This window comes from Monodon monoceros, unplaced genomic scaffold, assembly GCF_005190385.1.
Source record: "Monodon monoceros isolate NGI ecotype Baffin Bay Population unplaced genomic scaffold, NGI_Narwhal_1 Super_Scaffold_7, whole genome shotgun sequence".
NCBI lineage: Eukaryota > Metazoa > Chordata > Mammalia > Artiodactyla > Monodontidae > Monodon > Monodon monoceros.
Window position 1 is genome coordinate 29462412 of NW_021703784.1, and position 20624 is coordinate 29483035.

The window sequence follows — 20624 nt, forward strand, 5'->3', positions numbered from 1 at the left end:
ATACAGTGGTTAATAAATACTTCTGTAAAGCACCAGAGAGTAAATATCTTAGGTTTTTACAGGTCATAAGGTCTCGGTGTCAATTACTCAACTCTGCTTGTAGCACAAAAGCAGCTATAGACAATAATGGACATGGCTGTATTCCTTCCAACAAAACCTTATTTAAAAAAAAAAAAAAACAGAGAGCTAGTCAGATTTGGCCTGTGGGCCTACAGTTTGCTAATCCCTGACTGCAAGTGAAAATGATGAAAATTTTTTACTTCTTAAAGTTAATTTGAAAAATACAGCTCTTTTCCAACAAATAATATTTCAAGAAAATAATAATCATCATGTTTGTAGCAAACCAATTCCGAATGCAATTACCCAACTAAAATGATTCAACAACATCGAAGCATATGGCACTATTACTCTACACTTTTTACCAGGTAATCTCACCTTTTCCTATAGCCTAATTATCATCTATACACAGATGACTCCCAATTTTACATCTCCATCCCACGTATCTCTGCTAACAATAACAGTATCTCCACTGGGACATCACTCAAGAGACCTTAAACTCAATAATGAATGGACATGTTCTCCTTCACTTCAGACCTCTGCACATCCTATTCCCTCTGTTTCCCCATTTTTCCTCTAGCTAAGACCTATATTTTCTTCAGATCTCACCTGAGATGTCATCTTTACATACTCAAAACTGAGCTAAATGTCTTCACAGATGCAGCTATAACACCACATACTTATGTCGACCACAGAAATTGTCGTATATTATATTTGTCAACTTACTAACTTGCCTCGTCCACTAAACTAGAGTTCTTTGAGTGTATGACCTGTATTTTATTCAACAGTCTGCCTAAGAGCCTAACATAATGCCTGGCAGATAACTGAAACTCAATAAATATCTGTTGAATAAATGTTCAATCTTACCAGCAAACAGTTTCTTAAGGTGAGACTGAATCACTGATGAGTTAGTAGACTGGCCCAGTATTTCTAATAAGTCATCATCACCAATAAAGTAAAATCTTGGGAATGCTGAGCGTTTTTCCTAAAAAAAAAAAAAAAAGAATAATCTCTTTTCAAATAATTAAGATATTAAAGTACTTTATAATTTATTATACAAGATTGTTTTTAAAAACATGCCTCCAAGAATTCATTTAATGATTTCTGACATCTTTGAAGCTGATCAAGTATCGTTAGTAGAGAATTTCTGATTCCTGCATGAGTAGTTAACGTCGTGACTCTATTATCTTTCTTGATGTCAGTCATTATTGATCTGCAGAAGAAAAAAGTTATTTTCACATCTATTTTAACAGTTTTTGGCTGAAACAGGGATGTGGAGACTTTTTTTTTGCTTGCTTAAAACAAACTATTAACATCAGTATAACAGCAATACATTATTATACTTCTAATAAATAATCCTCAAAGTTAATAATACTCCATTACCATTTTTAACCTCCATTATTGCACATTCTCTTATTTCATTCACTCACTAAACAAATATTAAGCCTTACCTCATAGAGATAATGGCCCAGTGACAGAGAAAGATATTAAATAATTTCTCCAAATATTCAAATAAAATTATGATAAATGCTAAGAAAGAAAAGCACAAAGGACTGTTTTGTACTAAGAAAGAATTAGTAAAAGGCTAATGCGGAAATCCCTAACCTATGACTTATTTGAGGAAGTAATTTAAGCTGAGATTTGAATGATAATGAAAAAGAAAAAGGCAATGAATAGGAGGGAAACAGTTTCTGGCAAAGACCCTGAGAAAGAGTGTGGTATGTTAGAGAAACTAAAGGCTAGAGTCACTAAAGTAAAAAAAAAAAAAGAGAGAGAGAGAGAGAGAGAGAGAGAGAGAGAGAGCAGCACAAGAAAAGGCTAGAGAAATGGACTAGGAGCAAATCCTTAGATCTGCTTTATCCTCAGAGCAATAGAAAGTCATTTTAAAGTTTTACTTAATGGAATAAAGGAAAGAAGTAATGTGGACTTCATTTTTAAAAGATTACTCTGGCTGTTGTGTGAAAAACTTACTGGAGAAGACAAGAATAAGAATAAGTCAAAAGATTAGCCAGTAGTACAAGTGAGTGACAACAAAAATACTTCAGAATAAAATCAAAGAAGTAGAGATATAAAAGATATAATAAAATCGATTAGTAGGTTAGAATCAACAAAATTTGGTAACAAATGGATTTGGAAATGGAGGAAGAGGTCAAAGATATCCATTATGCTTCTGCCTTGAGCAGTTAGGTGGTACCATTTATCGGGAAGAGACCAGAGAGAAAAGAAAAGGGACTGTAGGAAAGGGACTGGGGGTAAATTCATGAATTTAGTTTTGACATGTTGAGGATATTTAATACATTTGGAGCTCAGAAAAGAAATATGAGCTCAATAAATAAGTTGAGGAGACCTCAGCAAATAGATGAGAATTGATTCTGAGAGTGGTTAAGATCATTAAGGAGAGAATATAGAGTGAGAAAACCTAAAGCTGAAAGGTGGAGAATGTCTACATCTAAATGTTTAGAAAGGGCTGAGGACTAGGAATCAGGAGTGGAACCAGAGAACTGGGCAGAAAACCAAAAAGGACAGGATCACAGAAGCCAAAAGAACGACTTTCTAAGAAAGAAGAAATTTTCAACTCTATTAGATACTAGTCAGAGATAAAGTAAAATGAAAAATAAAAAATGCCCATCAGATTTACAATGGGAAAGTAATTGGTAACTTTAAGAAATACTAGGTATATATTAGTAATATTATTATTACTATTATACTATAGAAATATTATTAATATAGGTAGAGTGGTAAAGATAAAAACCAGATCAAAATGATTCAAGTATATAACTGAATGAGAGAAACTCATTTCTCAGAAGGATCCAGTAGGAAAAAAGTTGAAGACACAGATGACGCTAATAATGTAAAAGTAATTAGCTTGTATTAAGTACCTCACTATATGAATAAAAACCATCATATGTGTCTTTGTCTTATGTAGTTGTACTGACCTAAAATCTTCATCAACTCTGTTGAAGCGCATCTGTTCTTTTGGCAATGCTCCACGGCCAAAAATGGGTTCCAAATATACCCACTTTCTCTGAATGTGGTTTAAATTCTGTAGGTACTCATCTAACTCTGCAAGTTTTCTTTCCCAAATTGACACTTTATCTTCAAATCCTTTATAATAAGGAGAATCCTTTAAGGACTGAAGAAGGCACCTATTATCTCCAACTTGATTTACTATATCCTTCCAGTCTTTAATCAGCTTGATAGTTCGACTTTGGCTGTCTTCATAATCAACCAATGTAAATACTGCTCCAACTCCCCAAAGATCAAGTTCTCGTAAAGCTTCTCTGATTGTAACTTCACCTTGTGCACGACTATTTAAATCCTATTTAACACAAAATATTCATATTTATTACTTCAACATTATCATATAAATAAGTTATATCTATTTTATAAGAAGATATATTTTTATTTGACTTTGCACCATAAAGAAAAAAAAATTTTAAGTGGATTATTTTCATCAATCCAAGAGAATTACTGGCAAATGTATTAAGGGATATCAGATATCTAGTTCACATGGTCAAATATATACAGAGTTCTGCCTTATGCTTTTTTACTTCTAAAAAAAACCCCAAAATTTAAGCATCTACTGCAAACCACAAAAATATTTAAAATTTTGCAGAACTCAGCCATTTTATTGTAATTTAACTGTAAGTTCCAATACATCTAAAATGATTAGCAACCATCTAGAATTACCTCCTACAGCAGTCATGCTTTATAACCTTATGATTATCTACATATGCTCCAGGATTATCAGCAAAGATGAAAGTATACATATTAGATATTAGAAAATAAAAAAATTTGACATCAAAAGTCCTTTTATTTTTTTACATTAAATGGGCAGAACACAAAATAGAAAGTCTGCTACTTATGATATAATTGTACAAGTTTTACTTTCACCTGAGACCTATGCTAAAACTGATTAGCAAATTGGTTCCTTGTTTAGTTCTCTGTATTTTTGTACCCCTTAGCTTCTATTTATAATATACCCTATGATTTTAAATGTATTTTATAAAATGCTTTGTACTTGTTTGCTTTTTGATTAAAGCTGACTTCCTTCTTAAAGTAAGACATATTTTATTTCAGATTTTTTCTCTCAAAGAAGGGGTTTATATTGTTTCTATAACCCCATCAATAGATTCAGATGTATTACTAATGAAAGAATAATGGAAAAATGGAACACTGTCACTATTTTAAGGGAAGAAAGAAATTTAACTTGCTGCTTTATTTAAATAAAAAATAAAGCAAAAATGTATGTCAACAAAGGTCAGATCTATGAGATATTTATAAAAGTGATTCTTACTTTAAGGTCTGAAGCTTTGGCAACAATTGTAGCAGCTACTCTAAGCAGATCACCAAACAGTAATTTATCTAGACTAGTCCCCCGAGGAAGGCCAAGTAGACGAAAAAGGTCAAGCCAGTGATCTGGAGAAAGATGCTCCCCTCTCACATATTTCAAGATAGGGACTGCGCTCTGTTAAAAAAGAAGAAAAGAAGACTTATGTATGTATATATACAAGCAAAATGTAAATTATTATTTAATTTTATTATAATTATCTATAAGATTTTTAATTACTGTATTATCTTATTTAACAATCTTAAAATCAAATTCTTAAAAAGAATTGTATAAAACTTTTTATTAAACATTGCTGTGGATACATGCAAATTTCCCTTGGTAGCTTGATATATTTTAAAACATGACCTAAAATATTTCTATTATTATAAATTTAGGAAATGACCTACATCCTAAATATGCTAAATGACCCATATCCTAATTGCTAAGTTATAAATACTCCACTATATAACTTTAACCATAAATTTCTTAGTTATAACTTCTTTCAAACTGAAGCAGAAATATCAGTAACTTCTATGGTTTACTCTATACTTTCTATTTTTTTCATGTAATGGAATCATTAAAAATATATAAACTAAAATTACAGTTCAGTCACTACATAATAAAATGATACATGAAAGCTCCAAACACCATTTTTAAATAGTAAGATAAGTAAAACTATCTTACTTTATATTTGTCAACCTCTGATTGTAATTTCACCGTCATTACTGAATGTTCTTCAACCTTTCTTAATCTGTCATGCCAATTCATCAAAAATTCCTCAAACAGATATGTCTTTGTCCTGTAAAATACCAGAAACATACCTTAAATTTTACATCCCAAAAAATACCACAAAACTATCAGAATCTAAGTACTATTTATGAATCAAACCTAAAAGTAATCCAATCTTCATTGGCCATTTCTTGAAATCCTTGCTGAAACTCTTCATAAAAGGCCCAAATTTGTGCACAGCTCTCAATGTCCTTAGAGATGCTATATGCCAAGGAGAAGTTGGGCTCTTCTAGGCCAAAATGATGGCAATCATCACTATAGAAACAAGTAGCAAATATCATTAATTTTTTAAAAAGAAAAACTGTTAAATATCAATAAGTTTAACTAATTAATATTTAACTGCATTCTCTGTGTGTGTTTGTGTGCAAGTATCTGACAGCAGAGGTAGACAGTGGGAGGCTATGTCTACTTTACATAAGAATTTTACTTAACTACTTAGGAACGAGCTCTTCCAAATTCATTAATATGCATTTTTTCCAAAGGAGTCAAAGTAAAATTGGTAATATATATAAATATATTTTATGTATATATGTCATATATATAAATATTCAGAATTGCACAAATTTATGGATTAATCTAAGGACAGATTAAAGAATATCCATTAATATTCTTCTAGGTTGAAAGAATTAGCTTCTAGAACATAAGATATTCTTCATCTAATTAATGTAATGTCACTTAATAAACGTGGTACTAAAACCTCCACTCACCTATGAAGCCAATTAATTTATGGATGCATTTACCTAAATGGACCAAACCTAACACAATTATTAAACTTAATATTTGTATTATTATAATATAAAACAACAAATATTTTTCTTTGAAGTCTCATCATTTTGCTAGGTTCATTTTTTTTCCCAGAAGCTCTAAAAGTAATTGTCCATTAATTTTATATATTCCATTTTTAAGTACAATGAGATCACATAAAGCAATATTCCAACTCCCTAATTTAACTTTTAAGTAAATTTAATTTTCTATTATTATTATTATTTAATTTGCTATTATAACTTCTATTATTTCTATTCCTAGGCCTAACCAGAAATCTGCTTTTCTCTTAAAATCCTAATATAATTCAACAACTCCTAAGAAAGCAGTAGCATGAGCACTTAATACTGGTATTTTTAAAACTGCTGAAGTTTATAAGGAAAGACGTTAATATAATAAATATAAGAACATTACTAGCTTAGTATATAAATACAAAACTCTTTTTTCCAAAATGTGTACTATCAGTTTTAAAGAATAAACATACACCAGCTTTTTTCTTATGACTTCAAGATCATCAAACTCAATTTTTTTCTCTTTTATTGACTTGGCACTTTTATCAAGAGTATTTTGCTGGCCAGTTTCAATAACATCATCACCAGGCTTTAGTTGGTCCCAACGAGCTTTAAATTTTTCTAGTTCTTGATAATAGATCTGAAGACGTGATTTCACATTTCCTTTCATCACTTCAATCTATAAGGCAATAGAGTTTACATAATTTAATTCAAAGTAAAATCTTACTTTATATTCACATTTTTATTTCCAACATTTCAATTTAAAGGTCAAAAAAATCAGTATCAGCTTTTCAAAGATTATTCTTTATTACTGATTTCAAGTACAATAAAATAACTCAAAAATAAATTAGACCATAAATTTACAAAAACAAGAGATATACTGCAAACATCATCATTACAAAATCATTCATGTGATTAACAGCATCCATCATAACTATCAACAAAATCAATGTGATAAAAAAAATTTGATCAATGACCTCCAGTTGTTCTACCTGATTATACAGCTGTTTAATAAAGGAGGGCATTTCCCAGTCTCCCATGCAACTAACAGCCATAAGACTAAGTGCTGGTCAATAGGATATGAGTGCAATAGATGTGTACAACTTCCAGATTATACCCTTAAAAGATACCATACACAGTAGGTAAATAAATTTATTCATAAGAAAGACTGAAAATAATGTCACATACATTCCTTGTACGGTAGGAAACAAAGATAAACTATATGACATGAACATCATTTATACAAAGTGTTTTACTGTATGGAAGTACTGAGGGAGGTCAATTTCATCAGCAATATATTGCGTTGGCCAAAAAGTTCCTTCAGGTTTTTCCATAAGATGTCACAGAAAACCTGAGCTTATAAATTCTTACAAACCTGAGCTATAACGGAATAAAGATAAGCAAGAAATCTTAAATGAGAAAAAAACTGTTTCCATTTTAACAAAATGACCAAAAGGTTCTTACCTGATCTTTAATCATAAGTTGGTGACTTTCCATCATCAACTCAAATTTATCCCACTTAGCTTTCAGATTACTAATTGTTTCTAAACCTCCACCTGCCACAGTCCGTAAAAGTCTGTTTTTATCTTCAGCTTCTTGAAATAAGGGCAAAATCTAAAGGTTAAAAAATGACATGTGAAAACCAACATATTTTATCAAATTTAATAAGATTCCATTTATTTAAAATTGTTTCATGATTTGCTTTTTAAATCAAGATTTTTGCTTTTACATAATTTGTTTTGTTTTTTTCTGTTTTTTTTTTTTAAGAAGATGTTGGGGGTAGGAGTTTATTAACTTATTTATTTATTTTTGCTGTGTTGGGTCTTCGTTTCTGTGCCAGGGCTTTCTCTAGTTGTGGCAAGTGGGGGCCACTCTTCATCACGGTGCGCAGGCCTCTCACTCTCGCAGCCTCTCTTGTTGTGGAGCACAGGCTCCAGACACGCAGGCTCAGTAGTTGTGGCTCACGGGCCTAGTTGCTCTGTGGCATGTGGGATCCTCACAGACCAGGGCTCGAACCCGTGTCCCCTGCATTAGCAGGCAGATTCTCAACCACTGCGCGACCAGGGAAGCCCAATTTGTTTTGTTTTGTTTTTGTTTTTCTTTTGGTTATTTAGTAACATATTGTTTAGTCTCCATGTGTTTGTGTTTTTTACGTTTCTTTCCCTGTAATTCATTTCTAATCTCATAGTGTTGTGGTCAGAAAAGATGCTTGATATGATTTCAATTTTCTTAAATTAACTGAGGCTTGATTTGTGACCCAAGATGTGATCTATCCTGGAGAATGTCTGTGCGCACTTGAGAAGAAATTGTAATCTGCTGTTTTAGGATGGAATGTCCTATAAATATCGATTAAATCTCTCTGGTCTACTGTGTCATTTAAAGCTTCTGTTTCCTTATTTATTTTCACTTTGGATGATCTGTCCATTGGTGTAAGCGAGGTGTTAAAGTCCCCCACTATTACTGTGTTACTGTCGATTTCCTCTTTTATAGCTGTTAGCAGTTGCCTTATGTATTGAGGTGCTCCTATGTTGGGTGCATATACATTTATAATTGTTATATCTTCTTCTTGGATTGATCCCTTGATCATTAAGTAGTGTCCTTCCTTGTCTCTTGTAACATTCTTTATTTTAAAGTCTGTTTTATCTGATATGAGTATTGCTACTCCAGCTTTCTTTTGATTACCATTTGCATGGAGTATCTTTTTCCATCCCCTCACTTTTAGTCTGTATGTGTCCATAAGTCTGAAGTGGATCTCTTGTAGACAGCATATATATGGGTCTTGTTTTTGTATCCATTCAGCGAGCCTCTGTCTTTTGGTTGGAGCATCTAATCCATTCACGTTTAAGGTAATTATTGACATGTATGTTCCTATGACTATTTTCTTAATTGTTTTGGGTTTGTTCTTGTAGGTCCTTTTCTTCTCTTGTGTTTCCCACTTAGAGAATTTCCTTTAGCACTTATTGTAGAGCTGGTCTGGTGGTGCTGAATTCGCTTAGCTTTTGCTTGTCTGTAAAGCTTTTGATTTCTCCATCGAATCTGAATGAGATCCTTGCCGGGTAGAGGAATCTTGGTTGTAGGTTCTTCTCCTTCATCACTTTAAGTATATCATGCCACTCCCTTCTGGCTTGTAGAGTTTCTGCGGAGAAATCAGCTATTAATCTTATGGGAGTTCCCTTGTATGTTATTTGTCGTTTTTCCCTTGCTGCTTTCAATAATTTTTCTTTGTCTTTAATTTTTGCCAATTTGATTACTGTGTGCCTTGGCGTGTTTCTCCTTGGGTTTATCCTGTATGGGACTCTCTGTGCTTCCTGGACTTGGGTGGCTATTTCCTTTCCCATGTTAGGGAATTTTTCGACTATAATCTCTTCAAATATTTTCTCGGCTCCTTTCTCTCTCTCTTCTCCTTCTGGAACCCGTATAATGCGAATGTTGTTGCATTTAATGTTGTCCCAGAGGTCTCTTAGGCTGTCTTCATTTCTTTTCATTCTTTTTTCTTTACTCTGTTCTGCGGCATGAATTCCACCATTCTGCCTTCCAGGTCACTTATCCATCCTTCTGCCTCAGTTATTCTGCTATTGATTCCTTCTAGGGTAGTTTTCATTTTGGTTATTGTATTGTTCATCTCTGTTTGTTTGTTCTCTAATTCTTCTAGGTCTTTGTTAAACATTTCTTGCATCTTCTCGATCTTTGCCTCCATTTTTTTTCCAAGGTCCTGGATCATCTTCACTATCATTATTCTGAATTCTTTTTCTGGAAGGTTTCCTATCTCTACTTCATTTAGTTGTTTTTCTGGGGTTTTATCTTGTTCCTTCATCTGGTACATAGCCCTCTGACTTTTCATCTTGTCTATCTTTCTGTGAATGTGTTTTTTGTTCCACAGGCTGCAGGATTGTAGCTCTTCTTGCTTCTGCTCTCTGCTCTCTGGTGTATGAGGCTATCTAAGAGGCTTGTGCAAGTTCCTGATGGGAGGGACTGTACATAATTTGTTATATCCTGGATTTCTAACATTTATTATTATATGCAAACTCAACTAAGACACTTAAACATCAAAAGTTAAAAAGGATAATAAAAGTGGTAATATGAAACTTAATTAAATCATGAATATAGGAAGACAATACTATAGCTGTTCAAAGTGAAGTTCTTATTATAAAAGTTCCATTCATAAGAAAATGCTAAAGAGGCTTCTAAAATTAGTGACTATCTAAAAGCATAGATTAACTAAATTATCCTACTTAACAGAGAAGGGTAAGTCATGAAAAAAAGGTACTTAAGAAAGGGAAAACTGAAGAATCGGAACCAAGCTCCTGTATTCAGCTTCTACCTGAAATGCCCTGAGCTGTGTATAATGAGCAGTCTGTTAAACAGTCTAGGTGTAGGTCAGTAAGTGCTAAACTACTCAAATTGCTTCTAGGCCTTTTAAAGCACCATAAAAGAACAGTGTCCTATAATTTATACCTGTGCTTTTACTACTCAACAAAGCAATAAAATCCACTGAAAGATATTTTAAAATCACTGTGCATATATAATAGGCAAAAAAAAAAAATTAAAACATATCTCAATGACCAGTTTGCAATTTCTGGGCAGGATCAGTTTCACCTGAGAAACAGAAAAACAATGGACCAAGAATCTATGTTGTACTAGGAAAATCAGTGAGAGAAAAAATAGAGCAGGATTCTAATTTCCTGTATGTGAACAGAACTTAGCCTGTGAAGACATTAAAACAGTTTTCAAGTCCACCTGCATGCATTCCTACTTCTTCAAATCCACACGCCAACAGAGAGACATACCAAAACACAATTATGTAACATCCTGCTGCTTAAAACCCAGCAATGACTCCTCAGCGCCCACAAAATCAAACCTAAGATCCTTAATGTGACTCACATGACCTAGATTCTGCTAGCTCTTTATACTGTCTCATGCCACTTCCTGCCTCACATGTTGTTCCCAACATACATCTATTTCTCATAGTTTTTGTGATGACACACTTTCATCCTACTTCATTATCAATCTCCTTAGCTGCCTCCATCTATGCTTGAACTCTAAATTTCAGAAAGCTCAAAGCTGATCCTATAACCTCTACAGTTTGTTATCAACCAGGTGATCTAGTTCAATCCTATGGCTTTAAACATCATGAATATTAAGATGATTTCCAAACTTATATCTCTAGTCTTCAACTTTATTCTAACTTCCTTATTCCTTATTCTACCTGACATCTCAATCCCCACCACTTCCAATCTCCAAACAACTCCCGTCTCTAGTCATCCTCATCTCAGTAAATGGTACCATTAGCTTTCCAGCTGCTCAAGCCAAAAACCTAGGAGACATGTTTATTGCTTTTTCTCTAAGCTCCGTCTACTTCTAATACATCAGAAGACCTTAGTGCTAACTCTAAAGTGCATCATCAATTTCTCCGGTTCTCTCCATCTCCTCTGCTACTCCATGGAACAAGCTTCCATCACCTCTTGTATACCAGTTGCAATATCCTACTAACTGGACTCTCTGCTACTACTGTCTCCCTCCAATCCATTCTTTACAGAGCAGCCAGAGTAATCACTTCAAAATGTAAACCAGACTGTATCCTTCCCTGCTTAAATCCCTGTAAGGACTTTACTTTTAGAAAAAAACCCCAAATCCTTATGATTGTTTAAAAGTACCTTCATAATCTGGCCCTTGCCAACCTCTCCAATTTCACCTCAAACCATTTTTTCCTTGAATAATATGGCTTTCTTGATAACTAAGTTTCTTGACAATATTTTCACCTATCCTCCTTAAGCATACCAAACTCCTTCTCTACCTTAAGATCTTTGTATTTGTTGTTCTGTCTGCCCCCTAAATCGCGGAATGGTTGCCTCCTTAAGTTTTTCAGGTCTCAGTGCAGATAGATGTCATCTATCTGATCAGGTATCCACAATCGCCCACTCTAAGAAACATCCCCCAGATTATCATGCACTGCTCTAGCTCCTCATGCTCCTCTCTTTTCTCTGTCCTGTCTCTGTCTCTGTCTCTGTCTCTCCCTCTCTCTCTGACACACACACACACAAACACACACACACACGAATGCAAATTTCATGAGAATAGAGCATGTTCATAGCTGTAACCACAACTCCTAGCACAATGCCTAGAATATATCAGGTGATCTATAAGTATCTGTCAAATAAATAAATGAATGAACGCCTCTGCTAAATCAAGCTAACTGCCACAGCTCATAATGCTATTCCTTCTTTAGTTATTTCCTTCTACTAGACAAGTACATTATTTTATTTGCCTTTAAATCCTCTTTATACCTTTAAGCTTTCCATATAAAAGTTTATAATTCCTTCCACCATGAAGGTATATTATTTCATTTCCCTCTAATCTATCTAATAATTTTAAGCCTATCACATAATAGGAGCATAAAAAACTTTGTATTCTATTTTGAATTATTTCTCCTCCTTCTTCTAAACATAACTAAGATCATCTATAATATGTTCTATAAAATTTTGACTTGCTTATTCTAGGCTCTAGCCTTCTAGATACTGTTTTTATGAATCCTTCACTTTTTTTTATCTTTGTCTCTAATTATGAGCTCCTCCATCATATGTGAGTGTGTGTGTGTGTGTGTGTGTGCGTGTGTGTGTGTGTGCTCCTAATTCTGCTCTAACTTCATACTTCAGCATCTTAAAAGTACAACCCTGGAAGTAACAGCATGAATTATTTATGTTTAGTTTTATTCTAATAAGCCACATCATAAAAGAGACCACAAATACTTCTGAAAATAATAATAAGCATTATTGTTACTGTTTCATTACAACAACATAACATCAGGAGTCCAGTCATGAACTGATCAATTGGACTAGATTTTATAGACTTCCTTATAATGCAATTATATGATATTTCTAAATAGTCACATAAAATTACCTAATTTAATCATCCCCAGTACAGTAAAAGAATAAATAAATTGCTTTGTGATTCTCACCTCTGGCTTCCGTTCTTGTAGCTTACTATATTGTAAATTTGCATTACCTATCTCTTCCACAGATTGCGGCATAATTGTTAAGACTGCCATAGCTTCAGTAACGAATGTATCAATTTCATGTAAATGAGCTGAAATAGGTAACATTGAAATATAAGAAAAATTATTATCACGAAAAATATTTAATTACATGATTTCTAAATCAAGGAATGTTAGAAGTAATCACTATATGAAATACATTAAATCCTAAGTAGTCATTTGCTTTCATAAAGCAAAATTCAAAATGTAGAATAAGCAAAGAAATTTCTTCTCATGAAACTGTAATTGTTTTACATGACACTTAAAATTTTTGAGAAGAAATTTAAAATGTACTCACTCAGTAAATTTTACTCAAAATTGGTAACTTTTTCAGTCTTTTAAATAATATGCTAAAACACCACAGCTTAAAGGAAAAAAGAAACACTGATATTTTGGAAAATAGTACAGGCATACCTCATTTTATTGTGCTTCACTTTATTGTGCTTTGCAGATATTGCATTTTTTACATATTGAAGGTTTGTGGCAACTCTGCATGGAGCAAGTTTATCAGTGGCATTTTTCCAACAGCATTTACTTGCTTCATGTCTCTGTGTCACGTCTTGGTAATTCCCCCAATATTTCAAACTTTTCCATTTACATTTGTTATGGTGATCTGTGATCAGTGATCTTTGATGTTACTGTTGTAATTGTTTTGGGGCACCATGAACCACACCCACGTAAAACAGTGAACTTAACTGACAAATGTTGTATATATTCTGGCTGTTTCACCTCTCTATTCCCTGAGACACAAAAATATTGAAATTGGGCCAATTAATAAGGCTACAATGGCCCCTGAGTATTCAAGTGAAAGAAAGAGTGACACATCTCTCACTTTAAACCAAAAGCTAGAAATGATTAAGCTTAGTGAGGAAGGCATGTCTAATGATGAGATAGGCCAAAAACTAGGCCTCTTGCACCAAACAGTTAGCCAAGGAAAAGTTCTTAAGGGAAATTAATATGCTGTACTCCAGTGAACACAAATGATAAGAAAGCGAAACAGGATTACTGTTTATATGGAGAAAGTTTTAGTGATCTGGATAGAAGATCAAACCAGCTACAACAGCCCCTTAAGCCACAGCATAATCCAGAGCAAGGCCCCAACTCTCTTCAATTCTGTAAAGACTGAGAGAGGTGAGGAAGCTGCAGAAGAAAAGTTTGAAGCTAACAGAGGTTGGTTCATGAGATTTAAAGAAAGAAGCCATCTCCACAACATAAAAAGTATAAGATGAAGCAGCATGTGCTGATACACAAACTGCAGCAAGTTATCCAGATGATCTAGCTAAGATAGTTAATGAAAGCCGCTCCACTAAACAACAGATTTTCAATGGAGATGAAGAAGCCTTCTATTAGAAGAAGATACCATCGAGGACTTTCACAGCTAGAGAGAAGTCAATGCCTGGATTCAAAGATTCAAAAGATAGGCTGACTCTCTTGTTAGAGGCTAATGCAGCTGGTAACTTAAGTTGATGCCAATGCTCATCTGCCATTCAAAAAAATCACAGCACCTTTAAGAATTATGTTGAATCTATTCTGCCTGTGCTCCAGAAATGGAACAACAAAGCTTGATGACAGCACATCTGTTTACAATATGGTTTACTGAATATTTTAAGCTCACTGCTGAGAGCTACTGCTCAGAAAAAAAGATTCAAAATACAACTGCTCATTGACAATGCACCTGGTCACCCAAGTGCTCTGATGGAGATGTACAAGATACATGTTGTTTTCATGCCTGCTAACACAACATCCATTCTGCCGCCCATAGATCAATAAGTAATTTCAACATTCAAGTCTTATTATTTAAGAAATACATTTTATAAGGCTATAGCTGCAACTGAGAGTGATTTCTCTGATGCATCTGGGCAAAATAAATTGAAAATCTTCTGGAAGGGATTCACCATTCCAGATGCAATTAAGAGCATTTGTGATTCATGGAAAGAGGTCAAAATATAAATGTTAACAGGAGTTTGGAAGAAGTTGATTCCAACCCTCATGGATGACTTTGAGGGATTCAAGACTTCAGTGGAGGAAGTAACTAAAGATAAGATAAAAATAGCAAGAGAACTAGAATTAGAGGTGTAGCTTAAAGATGTGAATGAATTCCTGCAATCTCATGATAAAACTTTCACAAATGAGGCATTGCTTCTTATGGATAAGCAAAGAAAGTGGTTACTTGTAATTTTGAGAATCTAGTCCTGGTGAAGATGCTGTGAAGATTGTTGAAATGACAACAAAGGATTTAGAATATTGAATGAACTTAGTTAATGAAGCAGCAGCAGGGTTTGAGGAGGCTGACTCCAATTTTGAAAGAAGTATTACTGTGGGTAAAATGCTATCAAACAGCATTGCACGCTACAGAGAAAGGAAGAGTCAATCGATGCAGCACACTTCAGAGTTGTCTTATTTTAAGAAACTGCCACGGCCACCCCACCCTTCAGCAACCACCTCCCTGATCAGTCAGCAGCCATCAACGTCAAGGCAAGACCCTCCACCAGCAAAAAGATTATGACTCACTGAAGGCTCAGGTGATGGTTAGCATTTTTTAGCAATAAAGCATTTTTTAACCAAGGTATGTAAATTGTTTATTCAGACATAATGCTTACTGCAACCTTAACAGACTACAGTATATGTAAACATAACTTATATATGCACTGGGAGACCAAAAGATTCCCACGACTCTCTTTATCACAATATTCTTTATTGCGGTGGTCTGGAACTAAACCCACAATATCTCCAAGTTATGCCTGTAGTCATTTGAAGAGATAAGGATAAATACATTATACCAGAATTACCTCCTTTCTCAGTAGCATATGCAACAAACTGATACTAGCTCATACTGCAAATAATAAAAAATGCCTTCAATTTTTAGACCTCTCAGGAGTTGAATATGGAGTTTCCTACTTTATTCAAACTACTTTAAGCATATTTTATTTCATATTACTTTCTAGATTATCTTTTATTTTAATCATCATTGAGATTCATATTTCATAACTATAAAAATGTGAAAGTGTCTTTACCCTGAATGGACTTCTTCAAAGAAAGAACAAGCACGTCAAATAACTTCTGGATGAGATCATCAATCACAGTCTTCACAGGGTTACAATTAATATTTAAACAATCTACCTTGACAGTACTGAAAAATGCCAAAGGACATATTCTGACATGAAAAAGACTAATTACAAGAAAAGAGTCTCATTATAATATGAGTTTGTATAATACATTTTACAATATCACCCAAACATATTATTGTGATCTTTAAGCACATTTAAATTTCATTTAGCAAAAATGAACACATACTAATACTAACACATACTAATACTAACACATACTAACACATACTAATATGAAGTTTTTCATTAAACAATGATTTTGTTATAATTCTACAGCTTTTAATAATCCAATGTATCAGTTTAAAAAAAAGCAGCACATTATGAATTTACTAAAGTATCAACATGAATATATTTAAATTTTTACATGCTTTACTTGTCACAGTATGTAACATACTTATTTAAAGATTTATAAAATAAATTATTATCCTGTAGTCAAAGTACAAGCAATAATGATAGGGAAAATAAAACAAACATAGAAAGTGAATATAGATTATGAAGACACTAAAGCAATAAAATATACCATTTTCTACCTATCTAATTCACAAGAATGCAATGAATTGTTAATTCATATCTTCAATCATGTGGGCAAATAGAGAACTCTCAGAACTGTTGGTCAGAGTATAAAACAATACAACTTCTGCAAGGGCAATTTACCTATATCAAGTAATTTTAAAATAGGTATATTCTTTTATCTTAGTAACTTCACTTTTAGAACTTATCCTAAGGAGATTTTCAGGGCAGACTCCAAGATTTACATACAGGTATCTTCTTCAAAGTATTAATTATAATAGTGAAAAAATAGAAGTAAACTAAATACCAGAGTGGCTAAATAAATTATTATATATCTATACAATTTAAAGTCATATTTTTGAGGACCAGATAATGACATGGTGAAATACTAATGATTAGTGTTAAATAAATAGCTGGATACAGTATGATCCAAATTTTGTAAGCAGATGTACTAATATGTCCAAAACATCAAATATTAACAGCAATTGTCATTATGCCTTTTTATATTTTAAAAAAATTATAAAACAAATGTCTCTTCTCTATTCCTCATCCCTCATCTTCCTTCAAAAGTAAGACCCCTTAATACCTCATAATATTTCCTCCTCCACATTTTGAATACCAACAACTTGATTCAATTAATTATTACTGGGTTTCTGGATGAAGACAGACGAACCTCTCTTCCTCCAGGATCTTGATTCCACCATACAACTCATTATTTCCAGATTAACATTCCTAATGTATAGCTTTGGTACTAACACGCTTCTGTTTAGAAACCTTCAACAACTAATCATTCTAACATGAATAACATCCAAATTCCCTGTTTTAGAATGTAAGACTCTCCCAAATCTGTACTTTATCTACCCCTTTCCAGAAATATCTCCTCTAGTCCCTAATAAAACATTAACCCTAATCAAATTCTCAATTAACCAACTTCTGTTTTCAGTATATAAATCCCTCTCCTGAGAGACTCTGCTTTAGCCTCCAATTCTCATTTCTACCCATCAAAATCCTAGTTCAACTATTTCTATCTTAATGAAGCTTTCCCTGATTTTGCCACAAATGGATGGGATGCCGTCATCCTGTAAATCTCCATAGCCTTTAGTCCAGTCTCTAATATGGAATATAGATTATTCTATCTAGTATTAATAACAATTAATAACAACTAGCATTTATTGAGAACTTAACCTCTACCATTAATTTACATGCAAATTACTCATTTAATCGGCAAAACACTGAAATAAATAATATAGTTGTAATTGCTTTAAAGCTGAGGAAATGGAGGTTCACAGGGTTGAAATGACTGTCAAACTCACGCAGCTAGTAAGAGCCATCTACCTCCAGAGACCACTCTCTCAACGCCTGCGTGTACTTGACTTAATCATCAAACATACTTGTCTTATTGCACTACAAGAGAGCAAGCAAATTCATCTCTGGAACTCTGTCTTCATCTTTCTACTCCCACAGGACAAGGTTTTGCATATTGTAAATGAGCACCAAATAGTTATTGAAAGAATGAACAAATGGATTAATAAAAGTGATATTATACTTTATAGGTAATATATACACAATTAAACAAGGCCCTTCCTTCCTTCCCAGGGCTTATTACATAGAATGGTTTCAGTGATCGGAATTTCAGAGAGTGAGGGGGATATTCTGGGTTATGAAATGCCCCTCAGAAGGTCTCTTCCACATTTAGGGCAATACCCAGATGCAGCACTATCTTGTGTGCCTCCCAGGGCATTTTGAAAGGGGGCAGAGCCTTACAAAATTGGAGTCAAATGTCCTCCAGTATGCTCTCAGTAGTAGATTCTTACCATTCTTAGACTGTGCCCGTGCACATCAAATATTAGATCCTCACACCAGATCTGGAGAGAAGCCTCTTCCCCCAATCTGTCCTATCCAACTAGGTCTCAGCCAGCCGAACCTCTAGAAAAGGTTTTCTTAGTCTCAGCAATTCTCTACTCAGATGATTCTCAAGTGTCATAGCTGAGCTCTAGAGGAGGTAAGACCGATGACTGGACTTCAGTACCACTAAGTGAAGAGTACCCATACTATCCCATGGCAAGAACTGCTATGATACATAAGTACTACTTTAACTTCTGTATCATACCTTGGAAGTCGTTCTACTTCTTTCCCTTTTATTTTCAGTGCTTTAAAATTTTTCTCCCAATCATGTACTGTAGAAAGATGCTTTTCCACTAGAGCTTCCATATCAACTTGCCCAATTATAATCCATTCCTGTATAAATGGAAAACATATTATTAAAAAAATAGAATAAGTTACCATTTAAAAGATTAGAGTCCAACTATTAAAAACAATAAAAAGGGGCAAATGTGAGGTTTCAAATAAATTTCAGTTTAAGTATATAAATGTAATCATTATCACATAGCCTAAAGAATGAACAGGGAAAAAAAACAATACATAAAAATATACTGATCATAAAACTTTTTTGAAGAGACTGCAAAAAACTTTTCTTTAGATTCTCAAGTTTGATGTGTCAAAGACAGAATCACTTCTGCAAAGCCAAGAGCTACTACAGGCAACAAATCCGAAAGTATCCAGATTCAATTAATTCCAGAAAAATAAAATGCAGAAGAAGCACTGCAGCGGCAGTTAAGAAACTTGATGAATTCTCAGTCATATGCCTCAGGATCAATCAAACGAGCAATAAATGCAATAGGGGTTTATCTCTGGAGAGTTAGTATGATGCACCTTAACAAAAGTAAGAAATTAAATCATCTCAATTTCATTAACATTGAGGGCTTCCCTCCATGGATTGCTCTCAATCCAAAGAATAAAGAAAAGGATATATTTTCCTGAAAGGAATTAAAAATGACACAACAGAGTCACGTCAAATTCCAAGTTGATACAACATTCAAAAAAAGAAAAGAAAGAGAAACTAGCTTCTCAATCTTCAAAAATAGAGAAAAAAAATTTAGGGTAACATTTTTCTCATCTATAGCATAAACCTAGATTGTATATGAATTCTAAACTTTGGCTCTCTGGCTTGCATATTTTTACTTTATGCCACACAAGATAATTTGTTGATTTGTACATTTAATACTAATTCAATCAATCAGATGAATATTACAATAGGACAGAAAATTACATGTTCCATACCTTATGTTGATGTAAAACAGCTGACAATCTCCTAAATAGATCTTCTGCTTTGCTGAAAATAGTCAGAAATCCACTTGCATTTCTATCAATCATAATAGAAAAAATAGATTCATCTCCTGCCTCACCCACTCCCTTAAACTGATTAGGAATGCCGATGAATCTCTTCATTTCTCTATAATATTTAGCCCGAATTTCTTCAAAAGGAGGCTTGAATTGTAATCGTCCTTGTCTGAAAGCAAATAAATAACTTTAACATATAAATTATTGGAAAAGTATAGATTGAAAATTAGTTTAAAAAATCTTACTTGTATGTTAAGTCTATATTTATTTCTGGCAGATTCTCATTAAGTGCTTCTAAGCCCATCTGATACTGATGTTCCAGAGCTTTGTACAGTTGATGATTCCAGTGCTGTTTCCACGCATGCATGTCACTTGCTTGGAATCCCTAATATGTTATATTCACATTTTTTATTTAATAATTAGGTGGTAGAATGGGTTTTCATTTAATGCTTTCATATCACATTTGGTAAAATTATAAGCAAAAAAACCCTCATCTTAAATATCTTAAAACATGTAATTCCTTAATTGCTACTTGTATATATAAAGTCAAACATGAAAATCTCTAATCTTCGTGCTTATAAATAGTACACAAAAAGATCAGAAAAATTTTAAAAATAAAGTTAATAGTAAATGCATTTTACATATGGACTTTATTTTATGATCCTATTAAAACAACAACAATAACAGGAACAATAGTTTATTTTGTAAATTTCTTAGTCCTTTTTCAAAAATTCCCATCAAATATAACTCTTCTATTCCCTTCACTCCCTAAATAATCCATTGCACATTTAAAAACATGATACATTTAAAACAAAAGAATGCACAGTATAGTTTACATACTTTTTTGC

At 33.4% G+C, this 20624-nt stretch overlaps 1 protein-coding gene across 1 annotated transcript in view; it reads right to left on the reverse strand.

Annotated features, from left to right (window-relative positions):
• DYNC2H1 (dynein cytoplasmic 2 heavy chain 1) overlaps positions 1 to 20624 on the reverse strand; it is a 364114-nt gene that overhangs the window by 304773 nt on the left and 38717 nt on the right. The window contains exons 16-28 of the mRNA XM_029208148.1: positions 20022 to 20161; positions 19717 to 19945; positions 18707 to 18834; positions 15994 to 16109; positions 12905 to 13032; positions 7414 to 7563; positions 6423 to 6628; positions 5276 to 5431; positions 5072 to 5186; positions 4355 to 4525; positions 2994 to 3376; positions 1138 to 1270; positions 925 to 1042 (exon numbers count right to left, since the gene is read on the reverse strand). Of these exons, the coding sequence (XP_029063981.1) occupies positions 925 to 1042; positions 1138 to 1270; positions 2994 to 3376; positions 4355 to 4525; positions 5072 to 5186; positions 5276 to 5431; positions 6423 to 6628; positions 7414 to 7563; positions 12905 to 13032; positions 15994 to 16109; positions 18707 to 18834; positions 19717 to 19945; positions 20022 to 20161 (2173 nt within the window). The remainder of the gene's footprint in view (positions 1 to 924; positions 1043 to 1137; positions 1271 to 2993; positions 3377 to 4354; positions 4526 to 5071; positions 5187 to 5275; positions 5432 to 6422; positions 6629 to 7413; positions 7564 to 12904; positions 13033 to 15993; positions 16110 to 18706; positions 18835 to 19716; positions 19946 to 20021; positions 20162 to 20624) is intronic.